The 20,309-nt window shown below is 42.9% G+C and overlaps 3 protein-coding genes across 4 annotated transcripts; all 3 read right to left on the bottom strand.

The window, feature by feature from the left end:
• Window positions 1–2,771: 2,771 nt before the first annotated feature.
• znf622 (zinc finger protein 622) lies at window positions 2,772–8,791 on the bottom strand. 2 transcript variants are annotated; one of them, XM_035634138.2, is made up of 7 exons: window positions 8,636–8,791; window positions 6,751–7,333; window positions 6,292–6,582; window positions 6,034–6,196; window positions 5,238–5,353; window positions 4,990–5,130; window positions 2,772–3,363 (listed from the first exon to the last, which is right to left on the bottom strand). In XM_035634138.2, exons 2-7 carry the CDS (start codon window positions 7,325–7,327, stop codon window positions 3,230–3,232), a joined length of 1,422 nt encoding a protein of 473 aa, XP_035490031.2. In that variant the 5' UTR covers window positions 7,328–7,333; window positions 8,636–8,791; the 3' UTR covers window positions 2,772–3,229. The 2 variants fall into 2 exon arrangements, with proteins under 2 accessions (XP_035490031.2, XP_035490032.2); XM_035634139.2 differs by having other exon boundaries at window positions 8,623–8,769.
• Window positions 8,792–10,417: 1,626 nt separating this feature from the next.
• On the bottom strand, window positions 10,418–13,009 carry LOC118310825 (tripartite motif-containing protein 16-like). Its single transcript, XM_035634133.2, has 2 exons — window positions 12,860–13,009; window positions 10,418–12,329 (listed from the first exon to the last, which is right to left on the bottom strand). The coding sequence occupies exon 2, from the start codon at window positions 12,260–12,262 to the stop codon at window positions 10,589–10,591; it is 1,674 nt and encodes a 557-aa protein (XP_035490026.2). The 5' UTR covers window positions 12,263–12,329; window positions 12,860–13,009; the 3' UTR covers window positions 10,418–10,588.
• Window positions 13,010–16,483: 3,474 nt separating this feature from the next.
• LOC118310826 (tripartite motif-containing protein 16-like) lies at window positions 16,484–19,976 on the bottom strand. The gene is made up of 2 exons (XM_035634134.2): window positions 19,754–19,976; window positions 16,484–18,575 (listed from the first exon to the last, which is right to left on the bottom strand). Exon 2 carries the CDS (start codon window positions 18,408–18,410, stop codon window positions 16,758–16,760), a length of 1,653 nt encoding a protein of 550 aa, XP_035490027.2. The 5' UTR covers window positions 18,411–18,575; window positions 19,754–19,976; the 3' UTR covers window positions 16,484–16,757.
• Between the last annotated feature and the right edge of the window lie 333 nt (window positions 19,977–20,309).

Here is a 20,309-nt window from a genome sequence, read left to right as displayed (position 1 = left end):
TGGTGTTCAAACCTCTGTGGAGTTCAGTTAACAGACGGAAACAGGGGAGCTGGATCAGATCTTCATTCTGTCAGGACAAATCAAGCCTAATTTAAGACCACGAAACGGCTGAGCCTCAACGAAAAAGTCAACTCGAACCAAACGTAACCCACATTTTGAAGAACTTATTGGAGGGGACCAATGCGTCCGTAAACACTCAGCATTTCAGTCCAGAGTAGCTGCAGATCCAATGCCTTTTTGTTCTTTTGTTGACCAGTATAAATTAATAGATATAAAGAATGCAGCCATCCTCCTCAGCTGGCTGAGTTCTGAATTCCTTTTTTTTTTTCTTCAAAGCAAGGAGTTTAAAAGCAGCTTCTTTCCAACAGACTGTTGTTCTATTCAACACGTGCGACAGCCTGACAACTCCCCACTCCGCCACACTTCCTGAAAAAGGAATCAGAATGTCATGAATAATTGCCACGACCTCCTCTGCTGCCGCCCGGTATCTTATTATAAGCCTCCAAATGGACCTGATAATAAAAGTCGGCGGAGCCTCGGCCGGCGAATCGTCTTGTCTGAGGAGACTTGCTTTTCCAAGAAGAATCTTGTCTTCTGTTTTTTTTTTTCTTTCTTTCTGACGATGTCTATCGCTTTCCGGGGAGTGGGCCAGTAATGGACTCTAATGCAGCAAAGGAAATGATCCACTCATGTCCAATCACTACCTACGAGGCACCGATCAATAGCAGGTCCCCAGGGCTCGAAGGGAGACCGGGATCGTGCTGAGAGCAGGGAGGGCCCGTGAGCTGCCTCTGAACAGGCTCCGCATAGGAGATGGAACGTCTCGAATTTACTTTTTGGATTTTAAAATCTGTCCTAAAGAGTCAGAGGGTCAGAGACCTCTGTTCTGGGAACTCACGTTAGTTCTGGTTGTACTTCTATTATGGTTCATGAAACCAAACTTTGGTTGTTTGAAAAGAACAATTTTGGGATCATTAATCAGTCGTAACTAAAAACTTCATCATTTATAACTCGTTAATAAGAACTTTTGGGTTGCCATGTTGTGAAAAACGTGACAATCCCTTTCTACTGTATGAAATCTGAGTACGTCAGGAAACTAGATGCTTTTTCATTGGGCCGTTGAGATTAACACACGTGAACACATTTCCCAGGACTGCAGGGAATCATAACAAGAACTTCTGACTATACTATGACATTTGTGATTTACAGAGCATAATGACAGTGTATTGACCCCGATAGGTCAATACACTGGAACTGTCACGATGAAGGCCGATGAACACCAATGACAGAGATGTTTCACGACCTAACAACCCGAAAAGTTGTTCCTATTACTGTATCAACGGATGCAGCTTTAGTAAATGACTCATTAAGCATTAATTAAACATGTTCCTCATCGGCTCTGCTCGCTTCTGACTCAAGTCGGTCGACTTTGTGAAAATTCTGTCTTAACATTAATTCAGTACATCCCGTAGAACATGAACCAGTTGTAGATTTCTTAGGAAACAATATATATACAGACTGTGGGCAAATTAAATACATTAACATCCCGTGTCCAAATACGATCGCTGTAGGTCTTGGGAATCACGCACTGGTCAAACGGTCAAGCTTTTTAAAAGAATCGCCTCCTCCCATCACTCCCGCAGTGCTAACACATCTCAGCAACTCTCTCCCTCAAGTCGTGCTGATCAATTATTGTCCTTCTGGCCGTCGGCCTGTCTGCAGGGCCCCTCCCCCCTTCTCAGTTCTTCCTGTCGACTCTCTCGAGCAGTGGCGTAACGTACGGGTTGGGGGGGGGGCAGGGCGCCCTCAACCCCCTCAACCCCCTGAAACCACTGCGCCGCAAACACTCTCCGAGCCTGCGAGAGGAAGTGAGTAGGCTGCCAAAGATAGTGGAGCACCACAAACAAATGGGAGTGAAGATGAGCTCATTAACGGGCTGGTGTGTGGTAGGTCAGCATCCTGCTGCTGGAGAAGCCCGATCGGCTTTCCATCATGACATCATCTGCACGAGGGCCCGCGTGACCAGATCAGTCCGACGCCTCTGAGAAGAGCCGTACGCCGACGACCAAACCATACAACCTTTTCCTTCAGTGAAAGGTTTGCAATACCACCGCTTCTGCTAAGTAATGGTGAACAAGTACACCTGTGTAACTGAAGAGAGACTTTTGGTCAACCTTGGCTGTATAATGAAATGAATGCTCATGTAGCACACTCACATGCATCACGTGAGAAAATTATTATTGATAATCGAATAAAAAGTTCAAGTCTCTCAAGCGAAAAAAGGCCAACGTTCATCTGACATGTCAGAAACTGTTTGTCGTGCTTTGAAGTTATTTAGTAATAAAACACAATTAATAAGACAAACAAAAATTAAAATATTGTTTTGTTTTAGTTCAAATTTTGTCATGTTTTTTATTTAACTTAAAAAATGTTTTGAATTTTAAATAACAAAGGACCAAATATTGTTAACACATACATTAGCAAATATCCTTATATGTGGTCATGTGTCATAAAAGTATATTAGTATCGTAAAAGTTAAGTTTTACAACAGAAAAACTAAGTTGACTTTAATCCGCTCATGGAAAAGACCGTTTCTTACCTGAAATATTTCTTCTCCAGATGGAAGAAGAGCTTCTTTCACCATATTTCAACAAGCAACAGTTTAATTCTGCTCATTTAGTTTTAGCTCTTGATTAGGTTCATCCACCTGAAAACAAAAAGTGTAAAATAGTGTAGAAACCTCTCTCTAAAGACGACCATTGTGAATCCAATAAATATGAAATATGTTTATTCGGTTAAATGTTTTTACTAACATATACAGAATGAAGATGTAATCTATCCTTATAGCAGCTTTGAAATTATCCCTATAGATTCAACATAACTTTTGTGAATGCGACTTATGCCCTTGATCTCCGGTCCGAATGTCTGAAAAATTTTATGTCACTGCTCTTTCTTGGGAATTCTTACAAAATAGTAAAACATTCGGGTTTTTTGCGTCAGTCGTGAAAACCTCAAATCAACATGGCTGCATTTAGACGACGACTGATACACGGTGATCGAAGGCAGTCTGGTCCTTCTTGTCTGCCCACGGCGCGAGCAAACCACAGATTTTTTTGCAGCTGTGCTCGACTCTTCCCATCCCGAGTCTCGTCGCGTGGAAAACAGCGGAGACGTGTCCACGTCCACGTCACGCTTCGACCCACATTGGTTTCCCCCGCAGTCCCGGGGCTTAGAACATGACCTGGGCTCTAAAGTGCTTCTGCCTGGTGGTGTTGTTGTTCATGCCCATCTTCAGCATCCATTTGGACTTCATCAACTGTACGTACTGCATGTCTCTCTGCTGCTGATGGAGGAGGCAGTTGCCTAAAGAGACGGAGAGAAGGGATGGGGCAGCTCGTCATGACCAGTAGTTTTCCTATGACTCACTTCTTTTCTGATAACGAATAAAATGGAGCCCACTCAACACCGGGCTCAGAATTACAAATGTTTACAGACGAGGGGAAAAAGTGAAAAAACGAATTTCGTCCTCTGAGATGGAAACAAAAGTAACTGCCAAAAAAGGTTCAGAAGAAGGTCGATACATTTAAACTGAGAAAGATTTGTTTTTTTCTAATAGTGAAAAAGATTTTGGGACAAAATGTTGATTAAACTGATGAACTGGAGCCTTGAATTAAAATTATTTTGGGATGAGGCATTTTTTTGTTGTCGTCATCAATTGGGATGTGACGGCTCCATTTTGGACATTTGACATCAAACAATCACTCGACACAAGACACATGATGTGTTGGACAAAAGACAAACGCACTCTCCGTACTATCAAGCATCTTAAAGTTCTGTATAAATAAAGTTAGGCTGACTGGATGAAAAATTTTCCCCTCATGAGTTTTATAACTTTAAAGCCCCAGTGTGTAATTTTTATGTAATTTTCTGGCGTGTCTGGTGGTAAATTTGCAAACCGCAACCAACTGAGCGACCGACAGGGGACACTTTATGGTGGCGCACCACCGGTTCCATTTCCGGTTTCCAGCAGCGTCTGAAAATTCAACGTGAAAACGACGTATATTCTGGAACCGTTTAGTTCAACAACCGGATTCAACACGACGTGGAAACATGGAGACTCACGTGGAGGTCGGTCCACCTCATGGAACTATATTTAACTCATTATACATAAATTAACACATAATTATGGACAATATGTTCAACTTCTGTGAATAAGTTCTTCTAAATATCACACACTGTAGCTTTAAGTTCTGTATAAACAAAGTTAGGCGGACTGGATTAAAGTTTTATAACTTTTACTTTACTCTCAAACATCTGACAAATCATAAACCTTTTATCTGATTTAAGAATATCTCGGCCCATTTGATTATTTGAACTGGTGGTGGGAGCGTCGTCTTTTCTCAGTCACACAAAAACCAAACGGATGAAAGAGCCGATGAACAAAAGGAATAGCATTATCAATAATCCCAAGCTGTTGTCGACTCCACAATACAGACGGGAACAAAGGTTTGCAGTGAAAACACAGCAACAAGAGAAAAAGAAATTGAGGTCCCTTGGGCCAAAAGCTTACGACTGTAGGAGCCCGACTTCCTAAGAAGTGATGAGACATTCTTCATCCGCCCCGAAACTCTTCAGTAAACACAATAAATCAAGACTAAGGATACGGCAAAACTGCAGGGTCACACTCCGAAATACCAAGTTTCATATGAAGATTTTTTTTTTTTTTTAGTTATCTGCTTCCTTGTCTCTCTGTGGAGCCAGTGAAATAAAAAGTTATGGAGGTTTCCTTAACTTCTTCATGGCAGCAGAACAGAAAGGCCCATTTCAAACTGTCACTGGGGCAGGTTACCCCGTTTTTAAAAGTATTTCACCCCCCCCCCCCCCAAAAAAAAGGATTAGTGTCAGTTATACTGAATAATCCTGCCACTGGTCTTGGAGCGATGACCAGACAAATGACGGCAAAGAAACGAACACGTGGTGAGATCTTACCTCCGTCCCCCCAGCCCAGGGCTCTGTACTGCCGCAGGACTCGGCCGACGGCGTGCTTGTTGTGGGCGGTGACCAGCGCTCGCTGAGCTCCAAACCGCTGCTTGTAGTACCTCATGAGGGAGCGGTGGCCGATCTTAGCACCTGAGGGGGACACGTGGCCAATCAGGTTTTCTCTGTTACAGCCTGAGCAAAGACCATGAAGCTGCACGATGATCGCAAACAGATCAACGAGAGACATCTGCACTCACCTGACGGCAGAGTGAGCTCCAGAGTGTCGTCGTCATACTCCAGGTTCTTGTCGTCGGGCAGCTCTTCGTCGTTCGTGTCACCATCTCCTCCGTCCTTTCTGTCGGGGTAGCTGCTCCTGTTGGGAACAGGAATGACAAGAGACGCAGCATTTAAAAAGAACCCGGTCGCCTCTAGAGGCTGTTACAGTGTAACTGCAGGAGGAGAACAACTGTCACAAACTTTATAGTTAGACAGTCATAACTGAAAAATATCAAAAATAAATAAATGGAGGAAGAAACAAATATCACTTCCTTTGAATAGCCAATAAAGTGCCGCCGCAGCTTTCCAAAATAAAAGAGCTTTAAAGTCCCTCCACTCAAAAAAGTGTTTTCTGTCTCTGTCCTCTAACATGTCTGACATTGACTACAGCGACTTGTTTCTGATGTTTTCACCTTCCTGTCCTGGAGCAGGAGATTTCTGTGTTTCACTTCTCTGCTATTTGAAATTCAAATGAATCCTGTTCAAGCTAGATTTGGTTCGTCACAAATACAGAAAACCAATCGTCCAATATGCAAACGTGAGGCAAAGAAACCGGAAACAGTGCAGCAGGGGCAGCGAATCACGAGAGGATGACAGGTGTGTCAGCAAACAGATAGCATTAGCATTAGCAGTTAGCACCCACGAGAGGACGGCAGGTGTGTCAGCAAACAGAAAGCATTAGCATTAGCAGTTAGCACCCACGAGAGGACGACAGGTGTGTCAGCAGACAGTTAGCATTAGCATTAGCATTTAATTAGTTCAAAGCGACTCGACTACCTGAAGTCGTAGAAGTCTGCAAACTCCAGAGCGGCGTCGCCGTCGGTGAAAAGCTTACAGTGGCTTTTGTCCGTCATGTGACTCTGAACCGCTTCTGTCGAATAAAACGAACGCCCCTTCTCGTTGCACCATAGACACACGTTCCCGCCACCAACTTTTTCTCCTGTAACAAGAAACACACACACACACACACATAAATACACATGTACACACTTGTATCTTCAACATATGTTTCTCACGTTCACGCGCTTAACCCACCGAGGTAACGAACGAGGCCCCTGAGGTCGACGATGAACTCCACGTCGGGGATGAAGAAGCCGTGGCCTTTGGTCATGTGGGCGACGTTCTTCATGAGAGACTTTGAGTGATGGGAGCAGAACAGGCACTCTGTGACGGGGATGGAGCCCGGCAGAGCGGACGGGTGGGGGTCAGCTGGAGCAGCCGAATCGCCTTCCTCCTGATCCATTGTCTCCTCTTCTTCTTCCTCCTCCGCCTCTTCCTCCTCCATCTCATCGTCGTCGCCCTCCCCATCGACGTCCTCCCAGTCTTCTGGAATAGATTTTACGGGAACATTTTAACACTACAATCTAATGAAGACGTGGGAATCGAATAACCAGTACAACACAAACTTCTGTAGCTGCCAATCTAGTAACGTCTGCAAGGCAACATAAGTTAAGTTTTACAACAGAAAATGCACTTGTCCTCTCTCCTCCTCACCTTCCTCGGCGGTGGCTCCCTCATCTCTCTCTCGCCTCTTGGCCTGCTCCTCCAGCCACAGCAGGCGGGGAGGTATGTCCGGCCTCTCCATCCTCTGCTTCGTCGCTACTTGTGACGTCTGGGCCGCCTCCTGCTTGGCCGGGTTCGACCTCTGCTGCTCTCTCAGTGCTTGCTGCAGGGCCTCGTTCCTGGCGTCACGATCCGCCTTCTCGTCGCCGAGTCCCTTCTCCAGATTTTTCTCGTTCATCTTCTCCACTTTCCTCTGGGCGGTGAGCAGCGCCTGCTTCTCGGCCTGCTGGTGCTTGTGGGACTGCAGGTGGTTTTGGTGGGCGTTGGTGCTGGAGAACTTCTTGTTGCAGACGGTGCAGCCCTCCGTGGCCGACGCGTCGCTCAGATGCTGTTCGGCGGCGGTCCTCTGCGCCAGGACGCGCTCCTGGAAGTTCTCGGCGGTCACGGGCGGCATGTCGGCCACTTTGCGCTTCAGGTTGTAGCGGTGCCAGTCGCTTTTGTAGTGCGCTCGCTGCACCTCGCCATCTGCAAAAGCCACTCGGCAGCTGATGCAAGTGTAGGAGGACATGACAACCTGAAAATGAGAGGACAAAGTGAAGTTAGAATTCTATACAAACTATGTCTCGGACGGATTTACAATACTAACAACATATTCTTCACCCCACTTGGACAACAGACCAAACTCTGTTAAAAAAGTGGCCAGTTTTAGTTCTGCAACTAATGATTACTTTCATTATCAATAACACGACCAATAACTTTCTTAAATCACAGTTTTGTCCATGAAATGTCGAAAAAGTGAAACTGATATTAATTCTGTGTATATTTCACGTAACCAGAACATATGTGAAATATTTGAACCCTTCTCTACCGAGGCGTGACGTTAACGTAAACACTGCGTGATTTAATGACACTGCTTACAAGTACAGCTGAGATGAAGGAGGTAGTTCATCAATAAGTCACCAATTAATGATCTGTAACTATTTAGAGGATAATTAAATATCGTCCGTCCTCTTGATATTAGGGCGGCGTCTACAAGCGGGACGTTGTGAAATAATTAACGTGACTTAACGTGCCAAAGCAGCGATCAATATCACCAAATTTCCCTCAGATATGCTTTGTCTCATGAACACTTACAGCTGACAAATAACAATCTAACATTAAATACTATAATTATTTCGGTTGTCATAAATTAAGCCTTTTCCCAATAGATGCCCATTTTAAGGAAAAGGCTTAATGCAAATGTAACGTCCATGATTATAGGAGTTGGTTTTAGATTTTTTTTGGCAGGTGTTAAGTGTTTATGACGAAGTATATCTGAGAGAAATTTGGTGATTATTGATCACATTCAGTGACGTTAAGCCTTTTCACATTCAAAGTTTGAGACTGTCCCCTACAAACTGTTAAGATTACAAACTGTTAACATTAAAAACACACGTGGTGCTAGAGCTGCAACCGTTAATCAATTAGACGCGAGGTGTCAAAACACTGGTGACGTAACGCCAACTTACTGGACGTTAGCCTAGCCTAGCCTAGCCTAGCCGCGCAGTAGCTAAGCCAGTCGTCGGGGAAGTGGGACGTTACGTGTCGAATGCACACTGACGAAAGTATAACTAACTGAACACGAGCTCCTGAACTGTGGCGCCACGTCGGACCGACACACCTGCATGCTAGCGTCGGCTAGGCTAGGCTAGCAACCAGCTAACCGAACTGCTTTGCTATAGGCATTTGCTAATAGCAGCCAAAATCAAGCTAGCAGACAGCGAACCGAGCTCCGGGGTTTTTTTTATGCTATAGGCTAATAACTGACAAAACCACGGATCTTTATGAAAGATTTAACAACTCCAGTGAGGCAACACAACCGACCACGTGTTCTCACTTCGCTCGGTGCGTTGAATCCTCCGAAACGACGTGTTTTCAATCTCTTTCGGGTGAAAGTGTGGCCCCAGCGACGACACGCGTGGGTCAGTTTCTTCTTCTTCTTCGCGATGTGACTTGACGTCCGAGGCGCATTACCGCCACCTACTGTTTCAAAAGTGTGTGTTCTCTGGAATGACCACCAGAGGGCAACGCAAGGCAAGTGCTTCTTCTTCTTCTTCTTCTTCTTCTTCCGACGAAATGACGCATTACCGCCACCAACTGGTAAGGAGTGTGGATCACAATCACTAAAAACAAATACAAACAAAACTAAAACGTACATTAAAAAACGTAGATTCTTCCGAACACTTTTATTTCTCTGAGGTACTGTATTACATGACTATGACAGTTGTTCTGTGACTCTTGCTGTAAAATGTCCAAAATATTCAGTTTCAACCGTGAGCTTTCTCAGGTTCCTACTGAGTCGTGTTCTCTGAGTCCCATATTTTTGACATTGTACTATGATGTACTATGATGTGTCCTATTGTTTCCTCTTGTCAGCAATTGTCACAGTTACCTGAGTTATGTTTTCCATTTTGAATAGTGTACTATGAAGTCCGGTGTGCCCAAATCAAGGTAAGTTTATTTGTATAGCACCATTCATACACAAGGTAAGTACATTAAGACAAAGACATTAAAATTTACAATAAACGCAAAATATTAATAATTATTATTATTTTATTTATATAGCACCTTTCAGATAGTAGCTTCACAAAGTGCTTTCACAAAAACAAACAAAACACAGACAATTAAAATCAGCATTCCAACAACAACACGGTTTTCAGGTCACATATCTGTATAAAAAAAAAGATATAAAAAGACGATACAAAAAGGCGACATCACACTAAAGGAAGTCTATAACATGTTTATTTAAAAGTGCCTTAAAAGACCGCACAGACTTTGCCATCCTCATCTCCTCAGGAAGGCCGTTCCAAAGTGGAGGAGCCCTGATGGAAAAAGCTGGGTCACCCTTAGATTTGAGCCTCGACTTTGGAACAACTAGTAAAACCCACCCGAGGATCAGGATTAAGACATTAAAATGAAAGCGTTACATTAAAATAGATATTAAAACCATAGCAATAAAACCCCGACGACCTGAGGGGTCTGGATGCTTCATAGGGAATTAAAAACCCTAGGATGTATTTTGGTCAAAGACCATTCAGTGCTTTGTAGTTTAGTTTATTAGATACTTCATTTATCCTGAGGGAAATTCAGGCATCCAGCAGACCAATGTAGACCAAGAGTAAGGTTTTGAAATCTATTCTTTGACTCGCAGGAAGCCATTTTAGTGATTGACCACATCAGATCAATCCTGTTTGTCCTCGACTAATGTTTTTGAGCGCTGAACTTTCTCGATTGAACGGTTTTGTTGTTTGGTCCATAAAACGTATGAAAGATGTCAATCGTGTTTTTTAAACCCCAAAGACGATGTTTTGTTTTGTCCACACACCAAAGATATTCAGTTAGCTGTCACAGCTCGAGCAACAAGTGAGTATTTAATCTTAACATTATGGAAGGAGGTTTTAAATGTTCAGGTTGTAGCGGATGTTCTAAAGCGTTTAATGTGAAAAGGCTTATTGTCGCTTAATGTGATGAATAATCGCCAAATTTTTCTCAGTTTTGCTTGGTCATAAACACTTACACCTGCCAAAAAAATCAAAAGCAAAATCCTATAGTTTGCAATTGATTCAGCTCTACACATTAGCCCTGAACCAGATCCTGGAATTAAGAAAAAAGAAAGAACTTCTGTAGGAAAAACTTCTTTATTGTTCACACGTTTTTAAAGTCTTTACAGTGACTTGTGTTCAGTGGACAGATTCACTTCATCCTCACAGTCTGTTTGTTAAACGTGAATCTGGAGATATGGAAAAATACAGTAATGATTCATCTCCTCGTTGATTTCGATCATTACAGCTTATGAAACATCAGAGAAACTTGATTTAGAATACATTAATAGTCTACTTGAACAGATCTCTGCTGTGGAATCTTTCTCGTAAACCCCAACTCCAGCATAGAGCGGCTGGGTGAACGTGGTCTGGACTCTGTGGAGGAGAGTCATTTTTCTTTTGACGCTGTAGAAGGACAGAACACCGGCACTGTGATCCAGGTACACTCCGACTCTGGAGGACACCGGACCAAAGATTCGAGTGACGACACCTTTGTGATAAAAGTTATAACTGTGTCTGAAACAACTGAGCGCCCAAGATACATCATTTTGTTTTCCAAATCCAGACACATTGGAGTCCCCACTTCGGATTATACTCTTGTACGCGACTGCCACTACAGTTTCTGCCGTGTACTCCACCTCCCAGTAACAACGTCCAGTCAGACTCTCTCTACTGAGGACCTGAGACTGTGATGTGAATCTGTCTGGGTGATCAGGATACGGCTCATAGTCTATCACTCCTACGTTTACCTTCCTGATGTTACATGACAATGACAGACCAGATCTGATTGTATTTGGATCCAGTGTGATTTCCTTTGAATACTGTAGGAGTCCAGATCTGGTCTTGGGCTCTGATGGTGAAACGTCCAGTTGATTCACTGTTAGTGTGACGCTATTCACCAGCTTAGTCAGGACTCCCTTTAATCGACCACTGACCTCTGAAAAATTTGCTCTCACGTCCTCAAAGTACCTGAAGGGAAGGAGGTCGATGCTGGATGAGTGTGCAGGCGGACTGAGTGGTGACAGTGAGGGGTAGTTTTGTAGAAACTGGTTGTGATCCTCTGTGTGTGAGAACTGATTCAGTTCAGCGTCTTTCTTCTCAAGCTCAGTGATGTCATCGTCCAGCTTGTGATGAACAACTTCGAGATGTTCCAATTCACGTCTATTCTGGGCTCTGATCTGATGTGACAGTGTTGTGAGCAGCTCCGAGATATTCTCAACGCAACTCTCGGCTTTAAAAACGGAGGCACGGACAACCTCCTCCTTCTGTTGAACCAGCGCCAACCTTTTCTCTCTGTCCTGGACTCTCTGCTGGATTTGTTGTCGACTCAGCTCGAGCTCTCTCTGTCTCTCGGTCCTTTCTGCTGCAGCTGTGACTGTGTCGTGGCCTTTATGTTCCTCCACAGAGCAGACATAACAGATACACTGCTGATCAGTGCGGCAGAACATCTTCATCACCTCATCGTGACGAGAGCAGATTTTCTCCTGGAGCTTCTTCATGGGGTCCACCAGCTTGTGCTTCTTTAACTGAGGTACATCATAATGAGACTTGAGGTGTTTTTCACAATAAGAGACCAAACAAACCAAACAGGACTTGTCAGCTTTCAGTTTTCTCCCAGTACAAACATCACAGGCCACATCTTCAGCTCCAGCAAAGCAGTGATCAGCAGGAGAAGTCTTCTTCAGCTGCTCCACTAAATCAGCCAACATGATGTTTTTCACCAGGACAGGCCTCAGTGTGAAGGTCCGTCTACATTGAGGGCAGCTGTGGCCTATGCTGCCATCCTCTAGGTCCCAGTGGGTTTCAATACAGCTCATACAGTAGCTGTGTCCACAGGGAATAGTCACAGGATCCTTCAGTAGATCCAGACAGACGGTACAAGAGATGGATTCCCGCTCAACCTCAACTTCTTTGTGCGACATTTTGCCTCTCAGTGACGAACGACTGTCTGAATGAGAGACGATGCCTTGTTTCAAGCAGAAAAGCAGCCTGGAGAAAGAAAAAAAAGAGTTCAGTTAAATGCTGTAAGAGCAGAAGCATTAATATTTATGGTCTTGGTACGAATGTGTTGACCCGAGAGAACTGGACTATTGCGCTATTTGATTTATTCGGCCCCAGTGTAATAAAAGACAATTTAGACTTGATACTCATCAGACAGACAGTGGTCATCACTTCACATTGTTATTAAGAAAGACAATTACATATAAACATCTACAGTCTATGTTCCTTATGGGGAGGACACACCATGCTGCCAATACTATGCAGAATATTTCACTTGAGAAAATTCAATGCTCTCTTCTTTGTGGCTGAATTGCAACTGTTGCCTCTCAACAAAATATCTTGAAGCTCAGTCAACTCACACAAAACTCCCCTTAACCGTAGTGATGACATCAGTGCGAAATATACACCACAACAAGGAGAACAAGGGTCATTTCATTCGACTCAAAATGTCACGCCAACATCCCAATGATGCTCAGAGAAAGTTAGAGACTTATGACGTGTTATAGACCACAACATACCTGAGAACCGGGAAGCGACGGGCACAGCTCCAACAGCGAGAACTTCACTGGACTGCGGGACCAACCAGGAAGTGTTCCTATATACGAGGGGCGGAGACAGAAGCAATCGATGTCCGAGCGTCAGATTCAGACCAGGTTGTAGATCACAGCTAAACACTGTGTGGGTTGGACGTAACAATAAGGAACGGGTGATTCCTGGTCCGCAGTCACATTTTGGCCTCATAATTTGTGAAACAATGTAAATTTTCCATCGGATAAACCATAAAAATAACAGAATAGAATAACAGAATAACCTTTAAAAAACTAAACAAAAAGGTAGGAGTGACAGTTGAAGCGTACCCCAATTTACACAGTTGATTTCCCCCAAAAAATAAATGATGTCCCTTCCTGCAAATGGTCTGTATTGAATTGTAGATTATTTATTTTTTTATTTGGGAGGGGTTGTCGAGAAAGTACATACTAACAGGGTTTAAGATGAATTCAGGGACACAGCAAATGAAGAAAATAGTCACAAATACCTATAGTTTAATTTGATTTATGTGTGTGATTAGATGCAGTTTACAACCATTTCCCGTCAATACAGTAATTAATAATATGTTGAGGTTTTTACCATCTAAGGGTTTATTTTTCTTATTGAGGTTGGTAACTTTACACTAGGGACTTGATAAAAAGAGAATACATTTATCAATATAAAGGTTTGTCAAATACAAATTAATGTTTTAAATGTCTATTTTCTCTGTTAGAGTAATATACAAGACTTAAATAAACAAGTTAAGTCATTTGTTATGAATATGTGACTCATTTAAGGGTAAATAGGATTTAGTAAATCATAGGGACATGAAAAGTCACCATATACCAGAAACCACCTGATTGTTGTGAATAATGTAAAAAAAAAACTATCCACTTTAAAGTTTGAGTGTTTTATCTTGTCACACAGTCCAATGTCTTTCAAACTGTTTGTCACCAGTCCTGTGCTGTTGTAAGAAACCACCCCAACTCACTTTATAGTGTACTTTATCAGAATGTTCTTGTTGTGTCAATATACTGATATACAGGAAAAGAAAACAATGAATAAAAGTAATAACAGACAAACAGAAGCAGCAGTGAACAGACGAAGCAAAGTGACTCTTGCGCAAACTATGAGTTTAAAAGTAAAATAAAAGTCAAAGTCAAATTAAATAGAATTGCACAGTAAATATAAAAGGCACCAGTTAAAATAAATTATATTTTGTATTTGTTCTACAGTGGTAGAATGTTATGAGTAGTTGTATGTGTGTGTGTGTGTGTGTGTGTGTGTGTGTGTGTGTGTGTGTGTGTGTGTGTGTAAAAATGTAGCATCAGTTTCTGTGGGAGCGGTGCCTGCTTCAGCTTTCTGAAAGAACAGCAGTTGCAGGTGTGAGGTGTTGGTCGTCCATGTCAGCTGTTTTGACACATTGACATTGAAATGTAGGTTTTCAACTCTTTCCACTGCTTGTCCATCTTTTTGGAGGGGGAGGTGGTCCCTCGTCGTTGCTCTCCCAAAGTCAATGACCACCTCCTTTGTCTCTGAGTTGTTGAGGACCAGGTTGTTGTCTCGACACCACTCAGCCAGATGTTCCAACTCCAGCCGTTAGTCTCCTCATTGTCTGTAATCAGTCCTGCTATTGTGGTGTCGTCTGCAAATTTGATCATGGAGTTGGAGGTGTGAGTGGGGCTGCGGTCGTTGGTGAAGAGCGTGAAGAGCAGCACACCGCCCTGTGGGGTTGTTGTGTTTAGGATGAGGGTGGAGGAGGTGCGGTTGCCAATTTTGAAACCCCTGCATTTTGTAGTGCTGTCCGAATGCTTTGTCAAAATTGCATATATCCTATATAGTGCACTTAACATGGCATAGCCAGATTAATACTCAAATGTGTACTAATCTGGGACCCCAATTAATTTCTGATTACAGAAGCAGACAAAAATGCCTCCGGGTGCAATTGCATAGACCTACAACCAGTAAGAGCAACGAGTCATGTGACGTATGTTGCGAAACAGACCAGAGCAGAGAGAAGACGTCTGTGATGATGATTCCACAATGTCTGTGAACAAGTTTTGTGGTATTTGTGGGAGAAATTTGAAAATATCAGGTACTTTTAGTCAAATGCTCTTTCATCAGCGGCAGCCATCTTGGTTGTTTACTAAAGTCGCTTCTCTCCGCGTCACGGCATAAACCCCCGCCCACAATCAGATAATCTGTTGTGATTGGACCAGCAAGATTTCTGCGGAGGGAAATCACTTCCCAATGGAGAAGATCCAGACTGTGAGTCTGGCAGAGCAATGGAAATGAGCTCGTAGAATTCACCTGGTTCCCTTTCTCAACACTCAAGGTCACCTTACAAAATCAACAATAAAAACACTCAGTCCATCCAACAAGCAATCATAAAAGCAGGCAATAAAACAACATAATAATGCTAATAATAATAAAAACAAGAGAAAAGGTGGGGTTGCAAATGAAATTAAAGGGAGTAGGCCTGTCTGAAAAGATGGGTTTTCAGGTGAGATTTGAAAGTGGTAATGGAAGTGGAGTGTTGGAGGTAGTGAGGCAGAGAGTTCCAGAGGTGGGGGGCTGAGCGACTGAAAGCTCTTGACCCCATGGTAACCAGACGAGCAGGTGGGAGGATGAGCTGGATGGAGGAAGAGGACCTGAGAGAACGGGTGGGTGTCTTGATATAGAGGAGCTCGGTGAGATACTGAGGGGCAAGATTGTTGAGGGCCTTGAGAGTAAGAAGGAGGATCTTGTAGATGAGACGGTATTTGAAGGGGAGCCAGTGGAGTTGCTGCAGGACAGGTGTTATGTGACTGATGGACGGTGTTCTGGTAATGATACTGGCAGCAGAGTTTTGGATGAGTTGTAGTTTATGGATGGATTTGTCAGGTAAACCAAAGAGGAGAGAGTTGCAATAGTCTAGTCGGGATGTGACCAGGGTGTGAACCAGAATTTCTGCTCTGTGGGGAGAGAGATGGGCGCAAGCGAGAGATGTTACGTAAATGGAAATATGCTGACCGAGTGACGTTATTAATGTAGGACTGGAATGATAGAGTGCTATCTAGGATGACACCCAGACTCTTAACCTGGGAAGAGGGGGATAGAGATGAATTTTTGATGGAGATGGAAAATTCTTTATTTCAGAGAGGATGGATTTGGTGCCAATAAGGAGGAGTTCAGTTTTGTCACTGTTGAGCTTGAGAAAGTTTTGGGAGAACCAGGATCTGATTTCCTGAAGACAGGACGTTGTGGGTTTGGTGGATAGGTAGAGCTGGGTTACATCTGCATAGCAGTGGAACTGAATGTTAATGTAATGTTAGTAATACATTACTGTAATATTATTACATCTCCCAGTAGCTAGTAGTGTAATGAAGCTGGACACAATATCAGCTTGGGTGTTATGCAACATTTTCTGTTCTGTAAAACCATCAGATACACTTTGTTGCTCTTATGAATGAATATGCAGAACCTGCAAAAGTAATATAGTAATATATTGAGTAACCACGACTTTTTGGTGTTTCAAGAGGACAACGGCCTCAGTTATACGCTCAGGTTGGTTTCACATTGTCTCTTTAAGCTCGAACGAGATGCTGGAATGAAGACAAAAGAAATACTCTTCATTTATTCTTGAGGAAAAACTTCTTTATTGAAACCTTCAGTTTGTTCACACATTTAATCAGTAAAGTCTGTTCAAAGACTCATGTTCAGTGATTTGATGGACAGATTCACTTCATCCACACAATCAGTTTGTTTCATCACACATTAGAGAAACTTATCTGTACACTGATTTAGAAAACAAGTACAAACTTTTTTTTACAGTCAAAACAAAATGGAGAGAAAGGATGTTGACGGTTTAAACACAGTTTAATTCACTGCTCTTTAAATGACTCAAATCTATTTGAGTTTACAGTACTCAGCTGTGTCTCCTTCATCATAATAAATCCTAACTCCAGCACAGAGCGGCTGAGTGAATGTGGTCTGGACTCTGTGGAGGAGAGTCATGGTGTGAGAGATGCTGTAGAAGGACAGAACACCTGCACTGTGATCCAGGTACACTCCGACTCTGGAGGACCGAGGACCTGAGACTGGAGTGTTGATGCTGTTGTAATAAAAGTTATAACTGTTTCTGTGACAATTTAACGCCCAAGATTTGTCATTCCATCCAAATGCACATTCACGTGACTTCCCTGCTCTGCTGATATTCTTGAATGCGACTGCTACATAAACTGCTCCTTTCCACTCCACCTCCCAGTAACAACGTCCAGTCAGACTCTCTCTACTCATGACCTGATAATAATCAGTGAATCTGTCTGGGTGACTAGAATAAAACTGTTCTTCTCTCATTCTTGTTACTTTTCTGTTTCCCTCAGATAATAACAGATGTTTGTTTACTGTGCTTGGATCCAGTGTGATTTCCTGTGAAAATGTTAAGAATTCCTCTCTGGTCTTGGGCTCTGGTTGTGACAGTGAAACATCCACTTGAGTCACTGTCAGTGAGATGTTTGTCTCTGACTCAGTGAGGACGTCCTGTAGTCGACCTCTGACCTCTGACACAGCTGCTGTCACAGCCTCAAAGTACCTGAGAGGACGGATGTTGATGCTGGATGAGTGTGTAGACGGACTGAGTGGTGTCAGTGAGGGGTAGTTGTGTAGAAACTGGTTGTGATCCTCTGTGTGTGAGAGCTGCTTCAGTTCAGCGTCTTTTCTCTTCAGCTCAGTGATCTCCTGCTCCAGCTTCTCCTGAAGATCTTTGACTCGACTCACTTCAGTTTCCTTCTGGGATCTGATCTGCATCTTCAGTGATCTGATCAGCTCGGTGAAGATCTTCTCACTGTCCTCCACTGCTTTATCTGCAGAGCCATTGACAGCCTCCAGCTCCTGTTGAAGCAGCTTCACATCTTTCTCTCTGTCCTGGACTCTCTGCAGGATTTGTTGTCGACTCAGCTCGAGCTCTTTCTGCCTCTCGGTCCTTTCTGCTGCAGCTGAGACTGTGTCGTGGCCTTTATGTTCGTCCACAGAGCAGAGATAACAGATACACTGCTGATCGGTGCGGCAGAACATCTTCATCACTTCATCATGACGAGAGCAGATGTTCCCCTTGAGCTTCTTCATGGGGTCCACCAGCTTGTGCTTCTTTAGCTGAGGTACATCGTAATGATGCTGGAGGTGTTTTTCACAATAAGAGATCAAACAAACCATACAGGACTTGACGGCTTTCAGTTTTCTCCCAGTACAAACATCACAGGCCACATCTTCAGCTCCAGCGTAGCAGTGATCAGCAGGAGTAGCTTGGAGTCCAGTCTTCTTCAGATGCTCCACTAAATCAGTGAACATGATGTTTTTCACCAGGACAGGCCTCGGTCTGAAGGTCTGTCTACACTGAGGGCAGCTGTGGATTCTGTTCTCATCCTGTATGTCCCAGTGGGTTTTAATACAGATCATACAGTAGCTGTGTCCACACGGAATAGTCACCGGATCCTTCAGTAGATCTAGACAGATGGAACAAGAGAAGGATTCCCGCTCCAGCTGAACTCTTTTCTGGGCCATTTCACCTCTCAGTGACGAACGACTGTCTGAGTTTCAGTGTCTGAGAAGTAGAACTAGTCTTAGCTCTGATCTCAACAACGGGGCCTGTCAGCACTTACACTTCACCACATGTTGGTTCCACCCATCTTCCAAGTGTAGACGATGACTTCCAGGAAGAGAATCAGCCTGGGGGGAAAAAAGAGTTCAGGTAAATGCTGTAAGACCAGAAGCATTAATATTTTTGTTCTTGAATATAAATGCATTGACTGGAGAGCCCGGAACTATTGTGCTATGGATGGTCATCAGACAGACAGTGGTCATCACTTCACATTGTTTTTAAGTAACAAAATAATCTTTTGCAACCTTTACACATCAGATAAACAGGGATAAATAAATACAAGAGTGATGTGGTGGTTAAAGGTCACATATTTGTCTAAATCACATGAATGAATTCCTGGTGCGAATGCTGGAAGCATTGACAACAATAAAAAAAAAAAATTGGGTTGTTTTCCTCCTTCCACATTTTTACACCTAGAAACTTCAAACATCAAAACCTTCAGATGAATTAGGATAGTCCACCTTGTATTCAACTATTTCTGTGTTCATCTTTCATTTCCCCCCTGAAATATTCAATGTTTTCCGCAGTTTTTGCTGCATTGAAGTGCAGGGAGGGAATGTTCAAAATGCACAAATTTTCACACTTCATGAATTTTCAATTCTTATCTACTCAATCATACTTTCAGATACAACTCCATTCATCCCTCAAAATGTTCCACATCTTTAGGAAATTGAAGATGTCATTCAACTTTTAAATCCTACCTTTGTTTGAAGTGAACGCTTTCTGCTGGATAATTCTTCGAGATCTTCAACTCGCTCTCATTCCCACAATTTCCATCCCTTCACACGTTTTATATCAAAACGTTGGGATTTATGTGCTGTTTCACATAATGTGACTGTGTAAACAAACAGACTTACACTTCTGACACTACAGACCTCCAAGTGAGAGGAGAGCAAACAACGACTGCATCATATTAACATTTTAAGGAGGTAGGTAGTAACCAGTTATTAGCTAGTTGTCAGCTAATAATCAATTCTCATAATAACAATACATTTTATCCCTTTATCATAACTCCATTGCTCCAGTGCTTGTGTCTGACTAAGCCTGCATCATGCCAGGTAACGTAAATATAACTGTCTTTTTACTATCAACTTAATTATTCAGTTTCATTCATACAGTCCTAAACAATTTTGGACAGCTTTTGAATAATGTCCTTCTTATGAGCTATTTCACTCCTAAAAGTCTGTACCAGAAAATATTATCAGTTTCCTCTCATCTCTGGAAACTTTGCAAAGTTGTCGCTCACCTTCAACTAAAGCTGATCCCTGACTCGACAGGTTTTCTGTTCTGGAGCAGATGAGGGAGGTCCACAGTTTTATCGAGCACGCCTTACGTTTCTGCCAAGAGTTCCTTAAGGAAATGTACTTGTCTTTCCGGGTGGTGCTCTCGGTACGGTTATGTATTTTCAAATGCGGTCAAGTAACTCAGTGTCTGGCTTCTGTGTGTGTCTGCTGTAATTCAGATGGGATTCTGATAGGATTCACTACCTGTTATATGCAATGAGATCACAGATCACAGGAGCATGTCGCCTTTGATCCTTGCATTAACGGGGATGACATCACAACTGCATCATTATGACATGTTTTGATTTGATTTTTGTTTTTATTTTGTACATATTTACAATATTTCACGCAATGCACCATGCAAGTACTATTACATACAAAATGGAAGAAGAGGTGTATGAATAAACACTGCTGGAGTCGGACACTCAACAGTTAGTAGAGTTGTGCACAACTGTTTTCACTAATTAAGGCGTTTAAACTAACTGGCTAACTAGGGGCAGTAAGTGATTTTCGAGACAG

This window comes from Scophthalmus maximus, chromosome 5, assembly GCF_022379125.1.
Source record: "Scophthalmus maximus strain ysfricsl-2021 chromosome 5, ASM2237912v1, whole genome shotgun sequence".
Classification (NCBI taxonomy): Eukaryota; Metazoa; Chordata; class Actinopteri; order Pleuronectiformes; family Scophthalmidae; genus Scophthalmus; species Scophthalmus maximus.
Note: the sequence above shows the minus strand (reverse complement) of the source record. Positions and strands in the feature narration are given on the sequence as shown.